The following is an 18426-nucleotide window of genomic DNA, read 5'->3' as shown; positions in this document are numbered from 1 at the left end:
ACATCCTCCACTACTACATTGGCTTATGAACTTCTATTTTATAAGTGGAAGACACTTAAGAGATATTTCAGCTTTTTATTTATCTGACATTTTACTCAGGGGGAAGCAACCTTTATAGTGAGGAAATCTGTTCCCCAGGAGTGATGGTTCAGCTTTTAATAAGTTGTCAGTGACAGATCCCTTGTGGCCAGTTGAGCCCACAACTGCAGACATCCATGAAAACAAACACTTCCTGAAATGCAAGTGGACAAGAGAGCAGAGCAGACACCCACCCTACTTATTGCAGATGTTTTCATTTAAAAAATAGAAAAAAAATAAATCAGTGGTGCATTTCCAATCTGTGCAATCAATCTCACATGAAGTCCAAGTCATGGTTTAGCACATTCAACAGATTTAAGATTGTGCTGTGCTGGTTTGTCCACCTGGTGTTTCATTTATTAGCAAGGGACAAGAGAGAGGGGATTACATAAACCCAAATGTGTTTAAAAAATACAAGTAGGGACTGATCACACTACCAAATATGGCCCAGGTTTAACCCCTCCATGGGGTGGTTTTGGGGTGAGCAGTGTTTATCAGGTGTGCTGCAGCCTTTGCAGGGTGTCAGTGTGCACACGTCTGCTCCACTGCTCCCTGAGGCACATGGGGCCATCCAGGCTGTTGGGGAATAATGCAAACAGCAGCATTCCCATTAGCACTCCTGTCCTAAAGCACAGCAATGTCCTGCAGGCTGGGCCAAACCCTCCAGAGGACCATGTGAACCACAGGATCACAGAGTTACAGCACACTTTGGGTGGGAAGGGACTAAAACCCATCTCATTCCACCCCTGCCATGGCAGGGACACTTTCCATTAGCCCAGGCTGCTCCAAGCCCTGTTCAGCCTCGCCATGGACACTTCCAGGGATCCAAGGGCAGCCACAGCTGTTCTGGGAACCTGTGCCAGGGTCTGCCCATCCTCACAGGGAAGAACTTCTTCCTAATATCCAACCTAAACCTGCTCTCTGTCAGTTTAAAGCCATTCCCCTTTGTCCTATCACTTCATGCCCTTCTAAAACACCCCCTGAAAACTGACACAACACTAATGTCAAGCATTTACAGAAATGCACTATCAAGACTGAAAGTGGCTCACTCACTAGCAACATCACTGCTGAGCTGGTATCTCTTAGCATCAGTGCACATCAAAAAAACCCTATGAAATTTTCTTCTCAAGAAGCTAATTCTGAAAAATGACTATTCCTTATGATGTCAAAAGAGACACACAGAAGTTTCAGGGCTGTAAAAACACTTAAACCCCACAGTATTTTATGGGAATTCCAATAAACTGCCTGACAGCACCATTATTCAGCACAGCTCCTCAGAAGACACTGCCTCTGTGCAGCATATTCTAGAAAAATGCAGAATTAGCTTTTATTCCAGACCCCTTGCTCCCTTCAGCCATCCTGCCCAAAACTCTTCTGCAAGGGAAGGGACCCAAGGACAGGACACAGGCAGGGCACAGACCCTGAGGAAGATGCTGATGATGAACACATCACCTCTCCAATGCAGCACAGAGAGAAAAAATTCCTCTGCTGATTTACTGGAGGCAGAGAAAAAACCTGTGATTAAAAGAATGCAGTTTCTGAATTAAATTTCAAGTTTTCATCTCCATCTTCCTAACAGGCTTTCCCTTGGCTGTGGCTGCAGCAGCTGTGACATTCCTGATGGAAACAGAGCAAGCAGGAAAGGGACAAAAACCCCACCATTCATTTATTAGCAAGGTACAAGAGAAAGGGGATTACATAAACCCAGATGTGTTTAAAAAATACAAATGGGGACTGATCACACTACCAAATATGGCCCAGGTTTAAACACTTCATGGGATGGTTTTGGGGTGAGCAGTGTTTGTCAGTGTTATCCTTCCCTCCCCTGCCTGCCCAAAGCCAGCTTGCACACCATTTCAGCTTTCTTGCTTTTTTCTCTTATTATTGTTATAAGCCAGACAAGGGAAGATATTTAGAAAGATTAGGGCAGGTAGATTTTAGAGGTTAGTGGTTCCAAATAGAATAGAATAGAATAGACTAGACTAGACTAGACTAGACTAGACTAGACTAGAATAGAGAGACCAAGGGTTACTGTACACCTCAGCCTGAGCAGAACCATGAGGGAGCCCCTGCAGGGCTGGGCCACAGCTCTCAAGAGAATAATGAAGCAACCAGTGTCACCCCTCTGTGTCACCTGATGTGCTGGCCCTGTGTTTGTGGCTGAGGATGTCAAGAGAGAAGCATTTGTCTCACAAAATGTCCTCTGCTACGACTCTGAGTGCTTGGTTGGTTCTGCACATCTCACCTTAACTGTGGTGCAGGGAACATGTGTGTGCATTCCAATCAATCATATCCTTTTAATGAGTTAATTGTGAAATAGATGCTTCTTGCATTTCTTATAAGGGCTAGAACAGATGGCAAAAGCTCAAACTAATGTATTCATAAAATTAACTGACGCTGCAGGTGGTGTTTCTCCATAGAAGGTGGTAAGTTGGGAACTTGTTATTTTATTGTTATAATAATGCTGCATGACAATGACATTTCTAGGAAAGCAAATGTGATGGCCACAGAGATCTCTCTTGAATTCATTATGGTCACTATCACAATGAAGACCAATTACAGGAGATAGAAAGGAATACACTGCTGGAATACATTGAGTGCAGTGTGAATTTATGGACAAGGAGGAGGAAAATTATTTATAAATTTATACAGTTGAAGTAATGTGATCTTTTTGCCCCCTAAAGAGTGCAAAAGGCTTGTCTCCAATGAGTATTCAAAATAGCTCTTTCCATGCCTCTGACCTGTTTAGCCAGCTCTTTGTCAAAACAACCTGAAATCTGTTCTATAATAGAAATGTATCCTTTCCTTAAATTTTCATGTATTCCTATTTAAAATATACTGAGCTTTTAATGCACACCATCAAATATAGATACATAATGTTCAAGTTTTCATCTCCATCTTCCTAACAGGCTTTCCCTTGGCTGTGGCTGCAGCAGCTGTGACATTCCTGATGGAAACAGAGTGAAGGAAAGGGACAAAACCCCACAATTCCTCACAATAGTATTCCTATTTAAAATACACTGAGCTGTTAATGCACACCATCAAATATAGACACATATTGTTCAGCCCATTGGGAGACACAAAAGCAAATACATAACCCAATACATGATAATCAATTCTCCTCTAGGCGTTTCTTTGCTTTTATTTGAGGCCAAGCACTGGCTTCAGAAGGCTCATTCCAGATTTTACACCAAAAGAATGGAAAATCTGGCCAACTGCTTATCTTCCTCCTTTCGTTTTATTTTACTGCAAACAGCAAGAGAAACACTGAATACTGTACACAAATGTCAAGAAACTACAGCCAGGAATTTCAGAGGGCTCTGGATAATAGCTTCCCTGGAGAACCCAGACTAAAGGAGTTATGTTTTGTAGTGTAACATTTCATTAAGATCTACTGCATATTTATGTATGGCAAATAACTCACAATCACTTGCTTTCTTCTAGTGGAACGGCTACACACAAATCAACCATTATTTCCTTTATTCATTAGTTTATTCATTAGTTTAACTTGACAGGTATGTTTAATTTTTCCTATGGCTGAATGGCAGAAGCTACAAATATACTCTGCAGAGCTGGCTATGATGGTTAAAAAAAATTACATTAGAACATTTTAATATTTTTTGTAGGCGAATGCAAAATACCTTTCAATGTAAAGAGCAAGTTCAGCTTTTTCCAAAACCTGAATGTGCAATCAAGATGTTTAATTTTTGTAAAAGTTCTGTAGATTGATGCTAATAGTAGATGCACGCAGAAAAAGTAACAGAATCTTCTAGGAAAAGCCATTTAACAAATAAGGGTCTGAAACTAATAGGTACAACAATATTTTACTGTACTCAGAGAGCTCTGATTTTCCACACTGCAGAGGTAATTTAACCACTAGGAAAATAAATGTGTACTGACTTGCAGAAGTGTTAAACGTTACATATGTGCTGATGTATTTCTGCATTTTTAAAAACATAAATCTAAATGCTTCATTTCTTCCTCCACAAGAACCTTTAGGGCTATCAAGGAGGATATTACCCACAATTTGCTAAGTGGCCCCAGGATGCAGGGAAAGCCTCTTGCAGGCCCAGTGATAGGAGCTGTTATCTCAGGTGAGAAGTGATTCAGACAGAAATGCAATGAGCCTGTATTATCATGACACATGAACCTGTTAACTTCTTCTTTTTTTTCCCCTGAATCCCAGTGCTACAGAACCTTACGGCCAAAGCCTGTAGAGATAAAAGGCTGAATATGGATGGAACTGAATTCCAGTGAATCAAGAACAAGAAACTGCAGGAAGCCCTGACAGAAAAGGCAGTGTCTGTGTGGTTCTGTGTGGCTCTAGCTCTGAGTGGTGCCCACACAGGGTGGCTCCCCCTCTGCCCTGCTGCTCTGGCATTCTGCCCTGCAGCCACACTGCACATGGATTCCTGTTTTCCATTCCTTGGCTGGGAGATGTCTGTAGACCCATTGAATGGTTTGGGTTGGAAAGGACCATAAAGATTGTCTTGTTGCACCCCTGCCATGGCAGGGACACCTTCCACTGCCCCAGGCTGCTCCAAGCCCTGTCCAACCTGGCCTGGAACACCTCCAGGGATCCAGGGGCAGCCACAGCTGCTCTGGGCACCCTGTGCCAGGGCCTCGCCACCCTCCCAGGGAGGAATTCCTTCCTAACATCAAGCTCTGTTATATCCTTGTACAGGGATCGTGGCTGCCCTCAGTGAGGTGGGCTGAGCAACTGCAGGAATGCCTCAGCAGAGGAACACTCACTCCCCTGCATGCCAAGATGTGATGGGAGCAGGGGAAACGTGCAGAAATCCAAGAAGCAGCTCTATATATTTTTATGATGGAAGGCCATGGCTGACAGCGCTGAGTTAGCCCAAAGCTCAATGAGACCCAAGCCCATAGACTTTAATTCTTGAAATAAATGTGCTTACTTGGGGCTAGATTCCTGCAAGAAACATTTCCTGTTCTCTGAGTAATAAGTAACAGAAATTGAATACAGGTGTGCTCTGCAGGCTGGCCCTCTCTTGCCCTCTCCTGTTCAGCTCTTAGGGCCACTGAGCAGAGTTCATGCATCTACTCCACAATGTGTTCAAAGTATCAGTTTATGCCAAATTCCCAAATAAATTCACTACTGGTAATGGACATTATGTGCTCATGAAACTTTCTAAAAGCTGTAAAATTATTTTTACATTTCAGTTAGAAATAGACCCACTAATTTATTTGTGAGCAGATTCTTTGATTTTTGTACTCAAACAGCAGAAAGCACTTCATATGAAAATAATTCGCACAACGAAACTTCCCCCACTTAGGAGTTTGAAAAACTCCAGCCTCTGCTTTGGCTTTGTCTTATGCAAAAACACTGGCCTCCCTGACATTTAAAATTCTTCAGCACAGCCCTAATCCAAGCCCATTTTCCTGGCCTCACTGTTCTGCTAAGAGAATGATAAAAGATAGAAAGGTTTTACCATTTAAAAAGAAAGACACAGTGAAAAACATCTTGGAACAATGCTCTTTAAAACATTTCCCCCCTTCCTATCATTTTAACAATTTTTTAGAAGAGTTTTTTCCTTGTATCAAGCCAGCTCTGCAGCCCTGGTGGTTGGGGGACATCACCAAAGACTCTCCTTGCTTTACACATGCAGCAGCACCTTTGCCTTTGGAAGAAGATTTTTTAACACCAGTTTGCTCCAGCTGGACACAACCTGTGCCTCTGTGTCCCTCCCTGCCATGGCCATGCTGGGACAGGGTAATTCTCACACTGTAATTTACACTGAGCCCTCAGGCTGAATGTTTCAGAGCTGGAGTCCAAAAGGAATTCATGCCCTGGCTCAATCCATCGCATCAACTCTGCATTCTGTCCTGAGGGAAGCTTTCCAAGCTGCTGTTAAAGACAGCATTAATCTGGAGATTTTCATCTGGTCTAGCACTTGCTATGTCTCTATTATGGTATCTCCAAAGTTGTTATTTTTGCCATGATATTGGGACACTTTTGGAAGAACCTGGAAGAATTTGAGGCAACATTAAATGTCAAGCCATGAAAATAGAGACCATTCCATGACAGCTTTTCCCTATACAAATTCTAAATATAAAATGGAAAGGGCTGGGGAGTATGTGACAGTTTGTAGCTTTATGTCTTGTGCCCAAAAGCCTCCAAGCTCCCTCACCAACACACTTTATAAAGAGCAAGAACACTGAGACAACACAATAAATCCGCAAAGTGATAACCATAGAAACAGCCCACCCTGCTGCTGTGCCATCAGCACCTTTGTGTCACAGTCACCAGGCAGGTGCTGGCACCCCAAGGCACAGGCTCATTCCTCTGCTCACTGCCATGGTCACTGCTGGATTTTTTTAAAAATCTCTCCCCAGAAAGGAGAGACCTGGTTGCCAAACACAGGCTGAAAATGGGAATCAGCATGTTTGAGTTCACTGCTTAAAGAGCTTTAACTACTGACTTGGTTCAGTTTGCATCACACCTTTACAGCTACCACTGGAGAAATTTTAATGTATTTCCAGCAGCAGGCTGGATTGTGCCACGTTTTTCTCAGCAAGTCACAATCCACTCATCTGTGTCTGGAAGCAACAGTCCCATGGACCACCCTGGGCACAGGATTGGTACATTTCCTATCAAGAATGAATGTCTAGATGTGAGTGAAAGGTCTGCTTCTCCTGCTGTTTATCTAAACAATCACTACTTGCCCACAACAGCAATCTGTTGGAGCACCAAGCTTTGTGCTCCTGCTGAGCTGGAGGTTGGACTGGATGAGCACTCCAGACCAGAATTATTTTATGACTCTGTGATAAGTTCCGTGCTCACAGAAGTCAGAAACTGGAGCTGCAGGGAAGTACTTGTGATACTGTGTCTTTTACAGCAAAACAATCAATACTGCCTAAGTTGACAGACACAGGTTTTTGTTGAAGCTTGAAATCCCAACATTTACACAGTTCCTGTAAGCACTCCAGCCACTCATCCCTTGGTACCAGCTCATGGAGAGGAGAAACCCTGGATCCTTCTGCACTGAGAGTGGGTGCATAAATCAAAACACCTGTTCTGGCTGTCACAACTCTCAATGCAAACTTTGTTATTTGAAATTAAGTCAGACAACTAACAGTGAATTACAGCTGGGAAAGTTTGATTTTCTGAAACAAAGTACCATCTACTGTTCCAAAAGATCACACAATGCAAGTAAAACTCATGAGAACAGGATTAAAGGGAAGGATCAATGAGTCCAACTCCTGCCCCTTCTCAGGATGCCCCACGGATCACTTCATGTACCTGAGAGCATTTCACTGGGGCAAGATCTGAAAACAGAACACTGCTATGTTGCAAGACTGTTTGTAGAGGAGGGCTTCTTTTCAGATCTCCTTTAGCTGTTCCTTCCACTCAGTTTTAAAAAATCCACACCATTTATGCAGTGCTTCCAGTATTTAACACAGTGGGGATCATTTTTCAGCTACTGCTGCGGTAACACAGTGCTAACCCTAATGAAATGCTCTGAAAGGCTTCTGAGGGTGGCTGCAGGCTGTCCCAGGAAATCCTGAGCCTGCTGAGCCTGGGGCTGTTGTTTCCTTGCTCAGTTCACCCCGTGCTGACTCCAACAAAGCCAAGGGTGGGTTACAGTGTGGGTGTGCACAAAAAGGGGCTTCTGTTATATAACATGTGAGAGTCTCCAGCAGCTCTGGAAATCCAGAGCTCAAAGTCTTTACACATATTTCAGGCTACCTTACAGCAAAAGGCTAGGACAGACTGGCTTCATTAGCACAAAAACCACAGTCCTGTTTTCTCTCTTAAGAGGCTTTTATAAATTATTTTAATTTTAAACACAAGCTGTCAAAGCCTGTGCAGTTAACTGTTCCCATTATTTTTTTCATTGTCTGATATTTGTGCTCAACCACCGTGCCTGAGTGCCACAGTTTGTCATATTTACTTCTGACAGAAGTGATGGGACAGAAAACTTAAACTAAGCAAAACATTTCAATTCCATCCCCAAAATCTACCAGCAATTTTCCTTGTGCACATCTTGCTCTAGGACAGTCCTGCAGGAAGGGGTGAAGCCTTTGAGTCTGTTCTTCTTCCTCAAAACCTCCCCAGGTGTGTTCACAGGCATGAGGACCAAAGCAGCCTGGGAGTCCCGTGCCAAAAACCTGCAGGGTCCCTTTGGTGCTGCACAGAGCTGGGCACGAGGTACCCAAACTGAGAGTAACAAGAGGAGAAAGGTTTTCACCACAAATATTAATGAAGTTGTCACTTACAAGTTCTTCACATCAATGATTCCTCGAAAGGCCTTTCTAGGGATTCCTTTTATCTGGTTTTCGCTCAGGTCTCTGAATGAGAGAACAGAAAAAAAAATACATTGTGTTAACAAAGAGAACACATTTCTCAAATCTGCATCAGCTAATGGAACCTCCACGTGCTTGGAAAAGGAGATGTTGCTGGATTTGTTACACCACACGGTGTTTTCAATTTTGTTTCTCTCCTCCAGAGGTCTGTGGAATGAGCTGAAATGACTCTCCAACCAAAAGCACCAGAATTCCTGATACAAATGACAGAACTTCGAGCAAACATCACTCAAATGTGATGGTGATGCTGGCACAATGCCCTGGTTCATTGTCAGAGTACCTGCAGCCAAACCTCATGCCTTGGAATCACAACCCTGTAGTGTAAATGTAATTTTCTCAGCATGCTTCTATTTGTTTACAGACTGCAAAAATACTTGGCTACCCCTGCTCAGATTACAACTTCTTATTTGAAGTTAATATTCAGGAAAAACATGACAATCATTCTCTTGTGAGCCTTTTAAATTTAAACTGAAAAGATCTTAATCTATTGCATTAAAATTCCGCTGCATTATGTATCAGTGGGAAAAACTGAATTTTTAACCTTCTTTAAAAGCCACCAACAAAAAACTAAACAACCAACAGCAATTCAAAAAGTCTTTCTAGTACTTAAAGCGTGTTAAAAATGGTTAGATCTGCATTGTGAGTGCAGGTAGCATTTTCCTGTTTCCCAGCCTGCATTTGAGTGCTTTTCCCCTTGATGAACTATAAATAGTTCCAGGTTCACAGCCCTCCAGCAGTGCAATGGGGGTGGGAAGGAGAGCATCAGGAATGGGTGGGAAGTGGACATGAAACCAGAAAGCTGGGATGTTTTCATGCTGAGGAAAAACAGCATTTACCCTGATTTTCCTGTGGGTGCCCCATCAGCATGAGGTGGGGAGGTTTCAGTCTGGTTTAAAGGACAAAGGGTGGGCAAGACAGGAATTGAAGAAGAAAAAAGGAAGGCAGAGGAGTGGGAAAGAAAAATGTAAGAAAGAAGGAAATGGAGGAAAGGGAAGGCTCAGTGATGACAAAAGGACAAATAAAAGTGATCCTGCAGAGCTGCACAGTGCATTGTTTGGGGTGAGCGTCCCCAAGGCTCTGCCCCATTTTCAGAGAGAAACTCTGGCTCTGTAATGATGATTAGGAGGGGCTGGCAGCCCTCTGTACTCACCCCAGACACTCTCTTCTGTAAGTACATTTAGTGTTCAGCAAGCTCCTTTCTAGCCCCCACCAAATTGGTTTTATCAAATGAGAGGCCAGAAATCAGAGCCCGTCACAAAAGCCCACATTGACATTGTGGGTCAAGGCGTGTCACACGGGGCTTTCTTCTGCTTTCCATCAGGCAGATAAGGAAAAAAGGGGACTATGTCCTTGTCACGAGACTAATTCAATTTCTACCAGTCATGCAGTCTACACCAAATTCTCAAAGTAGCCACAATTGTCCATTCAGAGGAGCCCAAACAAAAATGTGCTGCTGGATACAAGTCTCTTTTTCAAGTCAGATTAAAATTCTTTGTGACCTTCACAATTTGTTCAACACTGATCCACACTCTGACCCCGCCTTCACCTTCCCTTCATTTTGCCAGCAACAAAATATTAGTTCTTTAAAGACAGACCTTTAACCCAGACAAATGATCAGGGAACTGGGACAGAGAGCAGACAAGGTGCAGGGTATTTCAGACCCAGAAGGAGGAAGTTTTAAGCTGTCACTTTGGTGTGACACTGAGGCACAGCAGAGCTGTGGTAAAAGTGTGACAAAATGGCTTAGCAAGGCAAAAATTAGTAAGATCTGAAAGGAAGACACATGCAAAGCAGAACAAAAAGGGCTTGGAAAAGTGGAATTGTGTGGTCAAATAAAACCACACTTAATCCACCATCTCAAATTGCATTTGTCTGGTATTTTATTGTGCATTTCCAGTCATGTGTAAAAGTAAATCAGGTTTTCAAGTGATATTTCATAACATTATTGTGTTCTACAAGGGCTAATTTATATATTTGATCTCTGCTTTGTCTTTATGCTCAACTTTTAACCTGCAGCCAGGCAAAACCAGGGGACTGCAGGAAGTTCATCTGTTTTCTATGAAAACCTTCTTGTAAAGTGCATTATTTTTATTCTCTATAAGACTCTTTTCTAGCTAACAAACCTGCCTCTTTCAATCTCCTGGATCATGGACTGATTCCATAAATCTGAGCCTGAGTGGCATTAGTGACACAGCATGGAAGAAAAGTCACCAATGTTTCTTTTTCTGCCTTCTCACAATTATAATCACCCTATTTTGAGATGGTCAAGAGGAGTGTTTCTCTCTGCTTCCTGACATTGTGGCAGAGTTTTGTTAAGCATCTTTCATAAGCAAGCAAACCTCAACCAGGCTCAGCCTGTGCACTTCACAAGATTTGCTCTGAGGTAGCAGAAGGTCGTAACAAGAAACTTGTCTGCTGAGTTTATCTTCAAGTTCCAGCTTTTTATTCCCTGCTTCTTGTGGCAGACATGATGGGAAGCTTACAGCAATGGCGTGCAAAATAAATATTAGTTATTAATAGTAACTGCTGAAAACCAGATAAATTAATGTGAGGCCAAAACAAATATCTAAAAAGCAGATGGAAAAATATGGCAGTACTCAAGAAGAATAAACAGAAAAAAAATAGTGATGATTACTAAGAGATTTCCTGCTTAGACAGAAGTTTCAAGCCCCCTATTTCTGTAATTCAAGGCAAGTCCAGTGCCTGGGGGGAACATGATGTATCCTAAAGGGGAAATCTGAAAAATTCCAGACTTAGGGAACAATAGACTTCCCAAAACCCTCACCCTAAGAGGCAGCATTAGAGAGCTGAATCACTTGACCTGAGGACAAACCAGAATGTGCCAGTCCATCAGCAGCACCCTCCTTGCAAGAGTCCCTCTTGTGCTGGGAGAAAGCACCCAACAGAACCAGAGCGTGCTCATCTGCATCCTGGTCAAACAGATGAGCTGAGCTAAGCAAGCATTTCTAGATTGAGTAGTCCTTGTTTTGATATCAATTGTTTTGATAAAAACAGGCAGGTTCTGTGCAGTTTGACCTGGCACAGAGCTTTGCAGCAGGGCACAGAGCACACCCAGCCTGCAGCCAGCCCCAGCTTGGTGCACTGCAGTGGTGGGGACAGGCAGCAGGACCCAGAGGAACTCAGGGAGAACAGCAGAACACTCATCCAACAGCTTCCACAGCAAAAAGAAACCCAGAGGAAACAGCATCCTCATTTCTGAGCTGGGGGAATGGAGCCACAGAGATGTTAAAGAGCTTGGGCTGGCACTTTGCACAGGGGAGAGAGGCAGGAGCTGACAGACCCAGCAGCTGTGGCTCACAGCTCCTGTTAGCCCAACCCAGACTCCTGCAAGAGCTGGCACAAGCCAATACCTTTCTTAGATTTTATTTTAATTTAGCTAAAATGCTTTGGACACAGATGAACTCCCTGCGCAAGTCTAACATTGTTTTCTTGATCTTCCAATGTGAATTGTAAGTGCCTCACTGATAAAAGGATTGGAAAAGGAAAAAAAAACCCATCCAAAAGTGCTGACGTTTCCTAAGTGCCTCTGCAGTCTTTGCTGTAGTGCTGGTTTCAGCTTCTGCTCTAAAGCTGCCTATTGCATCCCGAGTGGAAATTCAGCTATCTAACAGAGCAACAGAATACATTAAGACATTTTTATTATTATTATTTTGCCGGTAAGAGAACATAAATCACTTAATTGGAACACAGACCCTACGAACATCCACAGAATGAATCTTCATTTGGACTACAGATCTAAAACATTAAGCCAACTACTTAAATACAACTTGCAAAATTAAAAAGTTACTGGAAATAACATATATTATATGAAAATAAAAAAATCAGCAGCGATGGCGTTATGCTTCGGCTTTCTTCCTTTTCAAACAAAAAAAAACCCCTACCTTTTAAAGATTTACCAGTTATTTTCTCAACCTTTTTTAACACACAGATTTGCAAATTTAAAAAGCCTATTCTTTTACAACTGCCTGGAAAACAGCTTGATTAAGAAGTATTTAATGTGGTTGAATACTAATCTTTAATTATTTCCCCCGCTCAAATGGGCTGGGAGATCACCATGCAGTGTTATCCAATAAAGAACTCAGCTTGCTTTTAATGTCTAAAGAGTTTAATGCAAAGACTTAAAGAACAAGTCACCCAGAGCAAATTCTGCACAGCCAAACCTGTATCTTCCCCAGTATTTTACTCTATGTTGATTCCATAGGAAAACTGCAAACTCCCAGAATTAATTATTAACACGTGGAACCAATGGTTTACTTAAAATGAAGGGAAAATCCAGCCTAACAAACCTGATTCCTTTCTTCAGGAGCATTTCAGTTTATCCACAACTTAATTGCATCTTGGAATAAGTCAGGGGAGCTCACACACAGCTCTCTGCAGCAGCTGGTACAAAACCATAAGACAAACACTTGTTCCTTTGACTGGATATGGGACTTGAGTGCAAAATAAAACTGTTTCCTATCCTCTCTTGTTGCCAAAATAGTACTGGAAAGTTAATATTGTTCACCTGCTCTGCAAAACAGAGCTAATCAGAGATACTACTCCTGATTTTAAGAAAGGGCCAGCTGCCACTAATGCCAAGAAATTAGCACTGTGCCCATCAGCTTTGCTCTGGCTATAGAATGTGCAGCTGAGAGAAATGAGAATTAATTCATCCCTGTTGGTAGCTTATTTACATTCTTTTACAAATTAGGTCTCCTTGGTTTAAAACATTTCAGTCCAGTGCACTGATTAAAATTAAATAAAATAAAAACTTCCTGAGGTTTTTGTGCACTTTTAAAGTTTAATGACTACTCTTCAATCTAACTTTTCACTACAACTGGACTAAAACTAGACTGGACTGCTTCACTAAAGGTCACATACTTAACACAATCTGGTCACTGCAATTTGTCTCATTAGAATTAGTTTTAATTCGTACAACATGTTACACATAAACTCTATCCTGCAATGTTTTACTGAATTAAGTAAAACAATTAAGGAGTTAAAGAATAACAGATGGGGAAAATTAGAGAGTATAATCCAAAGATAATAGGTATCTCTAAGTAATATGTAATAAAAGATAAGCAAGTCAATAAAGTGAGGAATTAAATACGTCAGCTTTGTCATAGAACAAAAGTTGAGGGAAGAGAACTCCTACACTCAGAGAAGACACAGGGTAGGGGGACCAGTGCTATCTACAGGAAGAGTCTGCAAGAGAAAATGAGGTAGAAAGACCAAGAAAATACATAGGGGGAAAAAGGAGTTTAATTGTATCTGTAAAAATTCCAGCACAGAATATTATGCATTCCATTTACAGTGAGGAACAAAAGGATTTTTCCTGCTCTGCCAAAATTATATGGTAGCTTTTTTTTTTTTTTTAATTAAAAGTAATATTTAGCATTTTCAACAACTAAATATTATTCTTACCTAGGAGATAGTGTCCTACTATTTCCAAAACTGTTCAGAATTAAGAGTTTTTCCTGTTCTACAGGAGATTAAAAAAACAACTGAATTAATGGTTAAGAACAATTCAGAAACTTTGAGTCTTGTAAATGTGGAAGTTAAATTCAAGATATTTATCATCTTCCAGGTGGGAAAAGCATTGCCCAAATCAGGTCCCTCCACCAGTAATTCGAACAAGCTGTGGCAAGTCTGACACTCATCAGCAGCAGTGCCCCCAGTGCAGGAGTGGCTTCTCCCTCCCAGCAGGGTCAGTGTAAAAATGGTATTTACTGTAAAGCAGCGCTTGTAGCTCTCTGTCTGAAGGAAAAATGGAAAAGTGTTGTTGCTGATGGGCTACAAGGCAAGAGCTTAACAAGAGCAGTGTTGTAAAGCATTACTCTGTGGAAACTTGGCATCACTGCTGATTTTCTGAAAGGAAAAAAAATCCCTTCCTCCTACCAGTGCATGAAAAGTAAAGAGGGTGACAAGCATGTGAGCTCTGCAAAACAGAGCAGGTCCTGCAGCTGCTGTGCACTCTGAACAAGGTGACGGTGTTTTACTAAGTACAATACAGCTGCCTCTCAGCTCCTGCCCTGGGAGGCTGCAGGGGAAACACAGGTTTGGTTTTGTCTTGTTTGTTTTGAGGAGGGAATTTAGCTCCAAAATTCCAATTAAAGCAGCGCTCAGCGCTTTCACACAGTCACGCACTGCTGCACGAGCACTGTGCTAAGCCTGCAGAAGATAAACACCACGATTTCTCTGTTGATCCAGTTGCACTGTGAAGTGATAGATGTTAATTCTGTACCTCTGGGTTTCAGCACTTGCCCACAGCCCCATAACCCCAGCCACACACACCTTCATTGTGAGAGCGGGACACTGAGCGCAGCCAGAGCCTCAGGATTTGGGAGGGGTGCTCACTAAGGAGTCAGAGGAAAAAGATCTCAGCAGAAGATGATTATTTTATCTTCATCTTCCACCTTCTCCAAGGAAAATTTAAAAACCATCTGGTAATAAAGATCCTTCAAGGGATCCAAGCTGTGTGGAGTTGTGCAGTTCCATGACTTCTGTCCTGACACAACCACAGGGATCACACAGCACATGCTGAAGTCTTTTTAAATGTTTAAAAGAACAGAGAATACTCATTTGTGATTACTTAAGTCTTCATTAGAAGTTTTAAAAATTCTTGGTTCCTTAAAACAACAAAAATAAAACCCCAAACAACCAAACTCCACCTTGTTTCACTGAGACACAGTGCAACATTTTTCTGTTGATGCATCCAACAAATAGAAAAAAATATATCAGAACAGCTCTGAGAAGATGCTGTTATATTTTTAAATAATTTTTAATAAACTGTAAAACTAATCAATATTTTTATATAATTTAAAATATTTTTATATCATTTACAATAAATGGGTTTTTATATAATTTTAAATAAACTGTAAAAATAATCAAAGCCAAAGTCCAATCAAAGGCAACATTTGTCTTTATGACTTTTATAGTTCTCCCTCCTCCTGCCATTTCCAAAATGCTGAGGAAATAGCGATCAGACAGCATTTAGGAGACTCTTATTTCAAAACCACCCATCTTGAGACTGATGGCGAGCTTTCATTTTAGAAAGCAGCATCTGTTTTGGAACATACACACAAAAGTAAAATCTTTCCTCAAAGTATTTACACTCAGTTTTGGGTATGCCAGGGAGTAGGAACTGGAAAGTGGTCTCAGAGGAAACTCTTGAAGACAAGCAGCCCACTAGAAATAGGACATGGTCTGACTAATAAATGACAAGAAGATGTCTTTGTTAGCAGTATTTCATGTAGGGTTTTAGGGCTTTAGAAAATGTATCAATATAATTAATCCTTCCTTTTGATCAGGGAGACAAAGGAACACAAAGAGAGGCAGCATGGGACTCCAGGTGCTCCAGGGAGTGTGGGAAGAGACGGAAAAACCCTTCCCAGCCAGCCCCACAGATCAGGAATTCCACCCTGTGCCATCCATCCACTGAACCCTCCCGTGTGTGGGGAGGGTGCCCTGCCAGCAGTGACAGCTCTGGCACCACTGGGGACAGATCCATTTGGACAGGAAAACCTTCCCTCTGGAATTCTGCTGCACCCAGGGCAATGATGCTCCCATACAAGTCCAAGTGCTCCAACTGCATTGGAAGTGAGATTGGAACACAGAGGCACTCCTGTGATTTAGTGGGGACACCACACACCTCAGACAGGGGGGACTGAAGCCCTGACATCAGAAGAAAAGAATGATTCTCCCCATAATTTTCTATTTTTGTCAATATTTTCTTGCTGATAAACCAATGTGAATTCAAAAGCTCTCTCACTGCTTATTAACTTTCTAAAACAGAAATGCAGCTCTATGGAGGTACCTTTAGTTTAAGCTAGTTTTAAAAAGCACTGGTTTTATACTGCTGACCTGTTTGGGGGGTTATACTTTTGTCTGTTGAACCATACTGGAAAGAAATCCTATGCATTTGCAAATTCTAAACATCAGTAGGCAACATCACCCTCCTCTCATCTCCCCACAGAGACAGGAGCCTCCACAGCCCTGCCTGACCACCAAACAAAAAGATATTTGCAGATAACCAGATATTTATTGGTTATATATTTTTTAATTACGATGAGTTTTAGTTTAGAAGATAAACGTGTGAAATCATAAAGAATAAAACATGCACTATCTTTGGATAACTGATCAGCATCTGGAGCAAGACTCTCTTTTGAGTGATCTGTCTTAACCTTGTTAATAATGAATATTTTTATACTAAAGATTTTTTTGCACTTTACTAATATATTAAAAGAAAAAAATCCCCTGGCAGTTAGTATTTTTGTGTACCTAAACATTACATTGTACAATGAAAACAATAATCACAATAGTATGTATTTAATTCAGGCTGTGATCCTGTACTTACGCTAAGAAAATAAGATTTTTTTCCTGGGATTAAGTAGCAATTACATGTGTAAAGATCTAGGATTTATTTTTTTACCAAGTTCTCCTGAAAAAGGCCAATTATACAATTTGTTTGTATGATCACTGCAGACATCCCTATGGCTATATAAAAGTAATAAAAATTATAGAGAATCTGTGGATAGTAAAACCAACTTGAATTTCCATCCATTCCAGTGAGTAGAAATGAGTTGCAAAGTATTTGAATACACTGCAGTGAGAAAAACAACACTGTTTATAGCTCAGGCCCAGTTATCAGAGGGCCTTTATTCTGTTCTGTGGTAAAAAGTGCACCTGTGCAAGAGGGGCACACTGGTACTGGAGCTGTAATCGAAGTTTTAAAAATAAATTATAATATTGGACCATTCAATATCTATCCTGCTGATATTCAGCAGACTGCAGGAACAGGCGCTGAAGCCCAAGGCAAAAGACAGAGGAGTTCCATGCACATTTTCCCTTTTTTCTAATATTTTAGCTTCTCTTTTTCTCCCACAGCTTCACCTTTATGTATCTTCCCTGCTAGGGATGGTTTAGCCCTGAGAGTCCCAGTGAAGCACTGCAGATGTAAGGAGATCCACTTCAGGCTGGTTTGTAGCCATAACTCATTTTTCTGTGTGGATGTGACATCTAGATTTATTAGACCAAGATGTAATACCACAAAGTGGTTCTCTGGAGTGGGATATTCACGTGTTGAGGTAACAGCAGCTCTCTGGTTTTTGGGAGGATCCACAAAACCAGCAGCTCTTCAGGTCACCCTGACCATTACAGCTGCATCGCACCACACCCTTACAAGCCTCATTCTCCTGCTTTATCCACACCAAAAAATGGTTCACTGGAACATAACCAATAATTTCTTCTTTTCAATGATTATTCAGGTAGGTAAAGCACCTTTGAGAATCCCACTCCGTGCACAGGAAGTTTATCATTCAATAATGCTGTGCTTTAGAAAAAGGCATTTAAATGGAATGTAGGTGTTTTAAGTAGAGAAAATAAAACTCAAGTATACCAGTAGAACAAACACGCTAACGTGACACAAATCTACACCAAAATTAGCTTTTAGCTAAAGTGCACATAAAGTGGTGAGTTCTTCAAAAGAGAAGTTAAACTCACAATCATTCTGCTCAGTTTACTGAGGGTTTTATTTGAGTGTTTCAGTAAATCAGCTACCAAAGACCTAAACTGTTACTGAAAACAGCTAAAATTGAGACAATTCACAAGAATTACCAGTGTTCCCAGGACTTCATTGCCACTTTCAAACCACTCTGGCCTGAACAAGTTACCAGCTGAATTAATTTCCTTGAATCCACCCAAACGCTGCGCAACAAAATCCTCCAGATTCCACTTTGAAAACAGACTCATTTTTCATCCTCAAACACCCAAAAATACTTATAGGGAGACCTGTGTGTGTGGGAATGGTTTACAGCATCTCTCCAAGGTGTTTGCTGTGTTTTGTGAGCTTTATTCCCAAAGCTGAGGAGGGAACAAGGGCACTCTGATTCATCTGCAGCTGCCTCCTTAGAGACCACACGAGTTCATTTGCATAAAGCCACTTCCAGAAATGAACTTGGCTTTCCCCTGACTCCCTGTCAAGCACTGCTGGATTTCAGATTGACAATGTCAGCACACAAA

The 18426-nt window shown here is 41.5% G+C and overlaps 1 protein-coding gene across 3 annotated transcripts in view; it reads right to left on the bottom strand.

Moving 5' to 3' along the window:
- Positions 1-18426, bottom strand: part of SLIT3 (slit guidance ligand 3) — a 482483-nt gene that overhangs the window by 235002 nt on the left and 229055 nt on the right. For all 3 annotated transcript variants that reach the window (XM_030957781.1, XM_030957783.1, XM_030957784.1), the window contains one exon: positions 8320-8391. In XM_030957781.1, coding sequence (XP_030813641.1) covers positions 8320-8391 — 72 coding nt within the window. The remainder of the gene's footprint in view (positions 1-8319; positions 8392-18426) is intronic.

Source organism: Camarhynchus parvulus, chromosome 13 (genome assembly GCF_901933205.1).
Source record: "Camarhynchus parvulus chromosome 13, STF_HiC, whole genome shotgun sequence".
NCBI classification, from domain to species: domain Eukaryota; kingdom Metazoa; phylum Chordata; class Aves; order Passeriformes; family Thraupidae; genus Camarhynchus; species Camarhynchus parvulus.
Note: the sequence above shows the minus strand (reverse complement) of the source record. Positions and strands in the feature narration are given on the sequence as shown.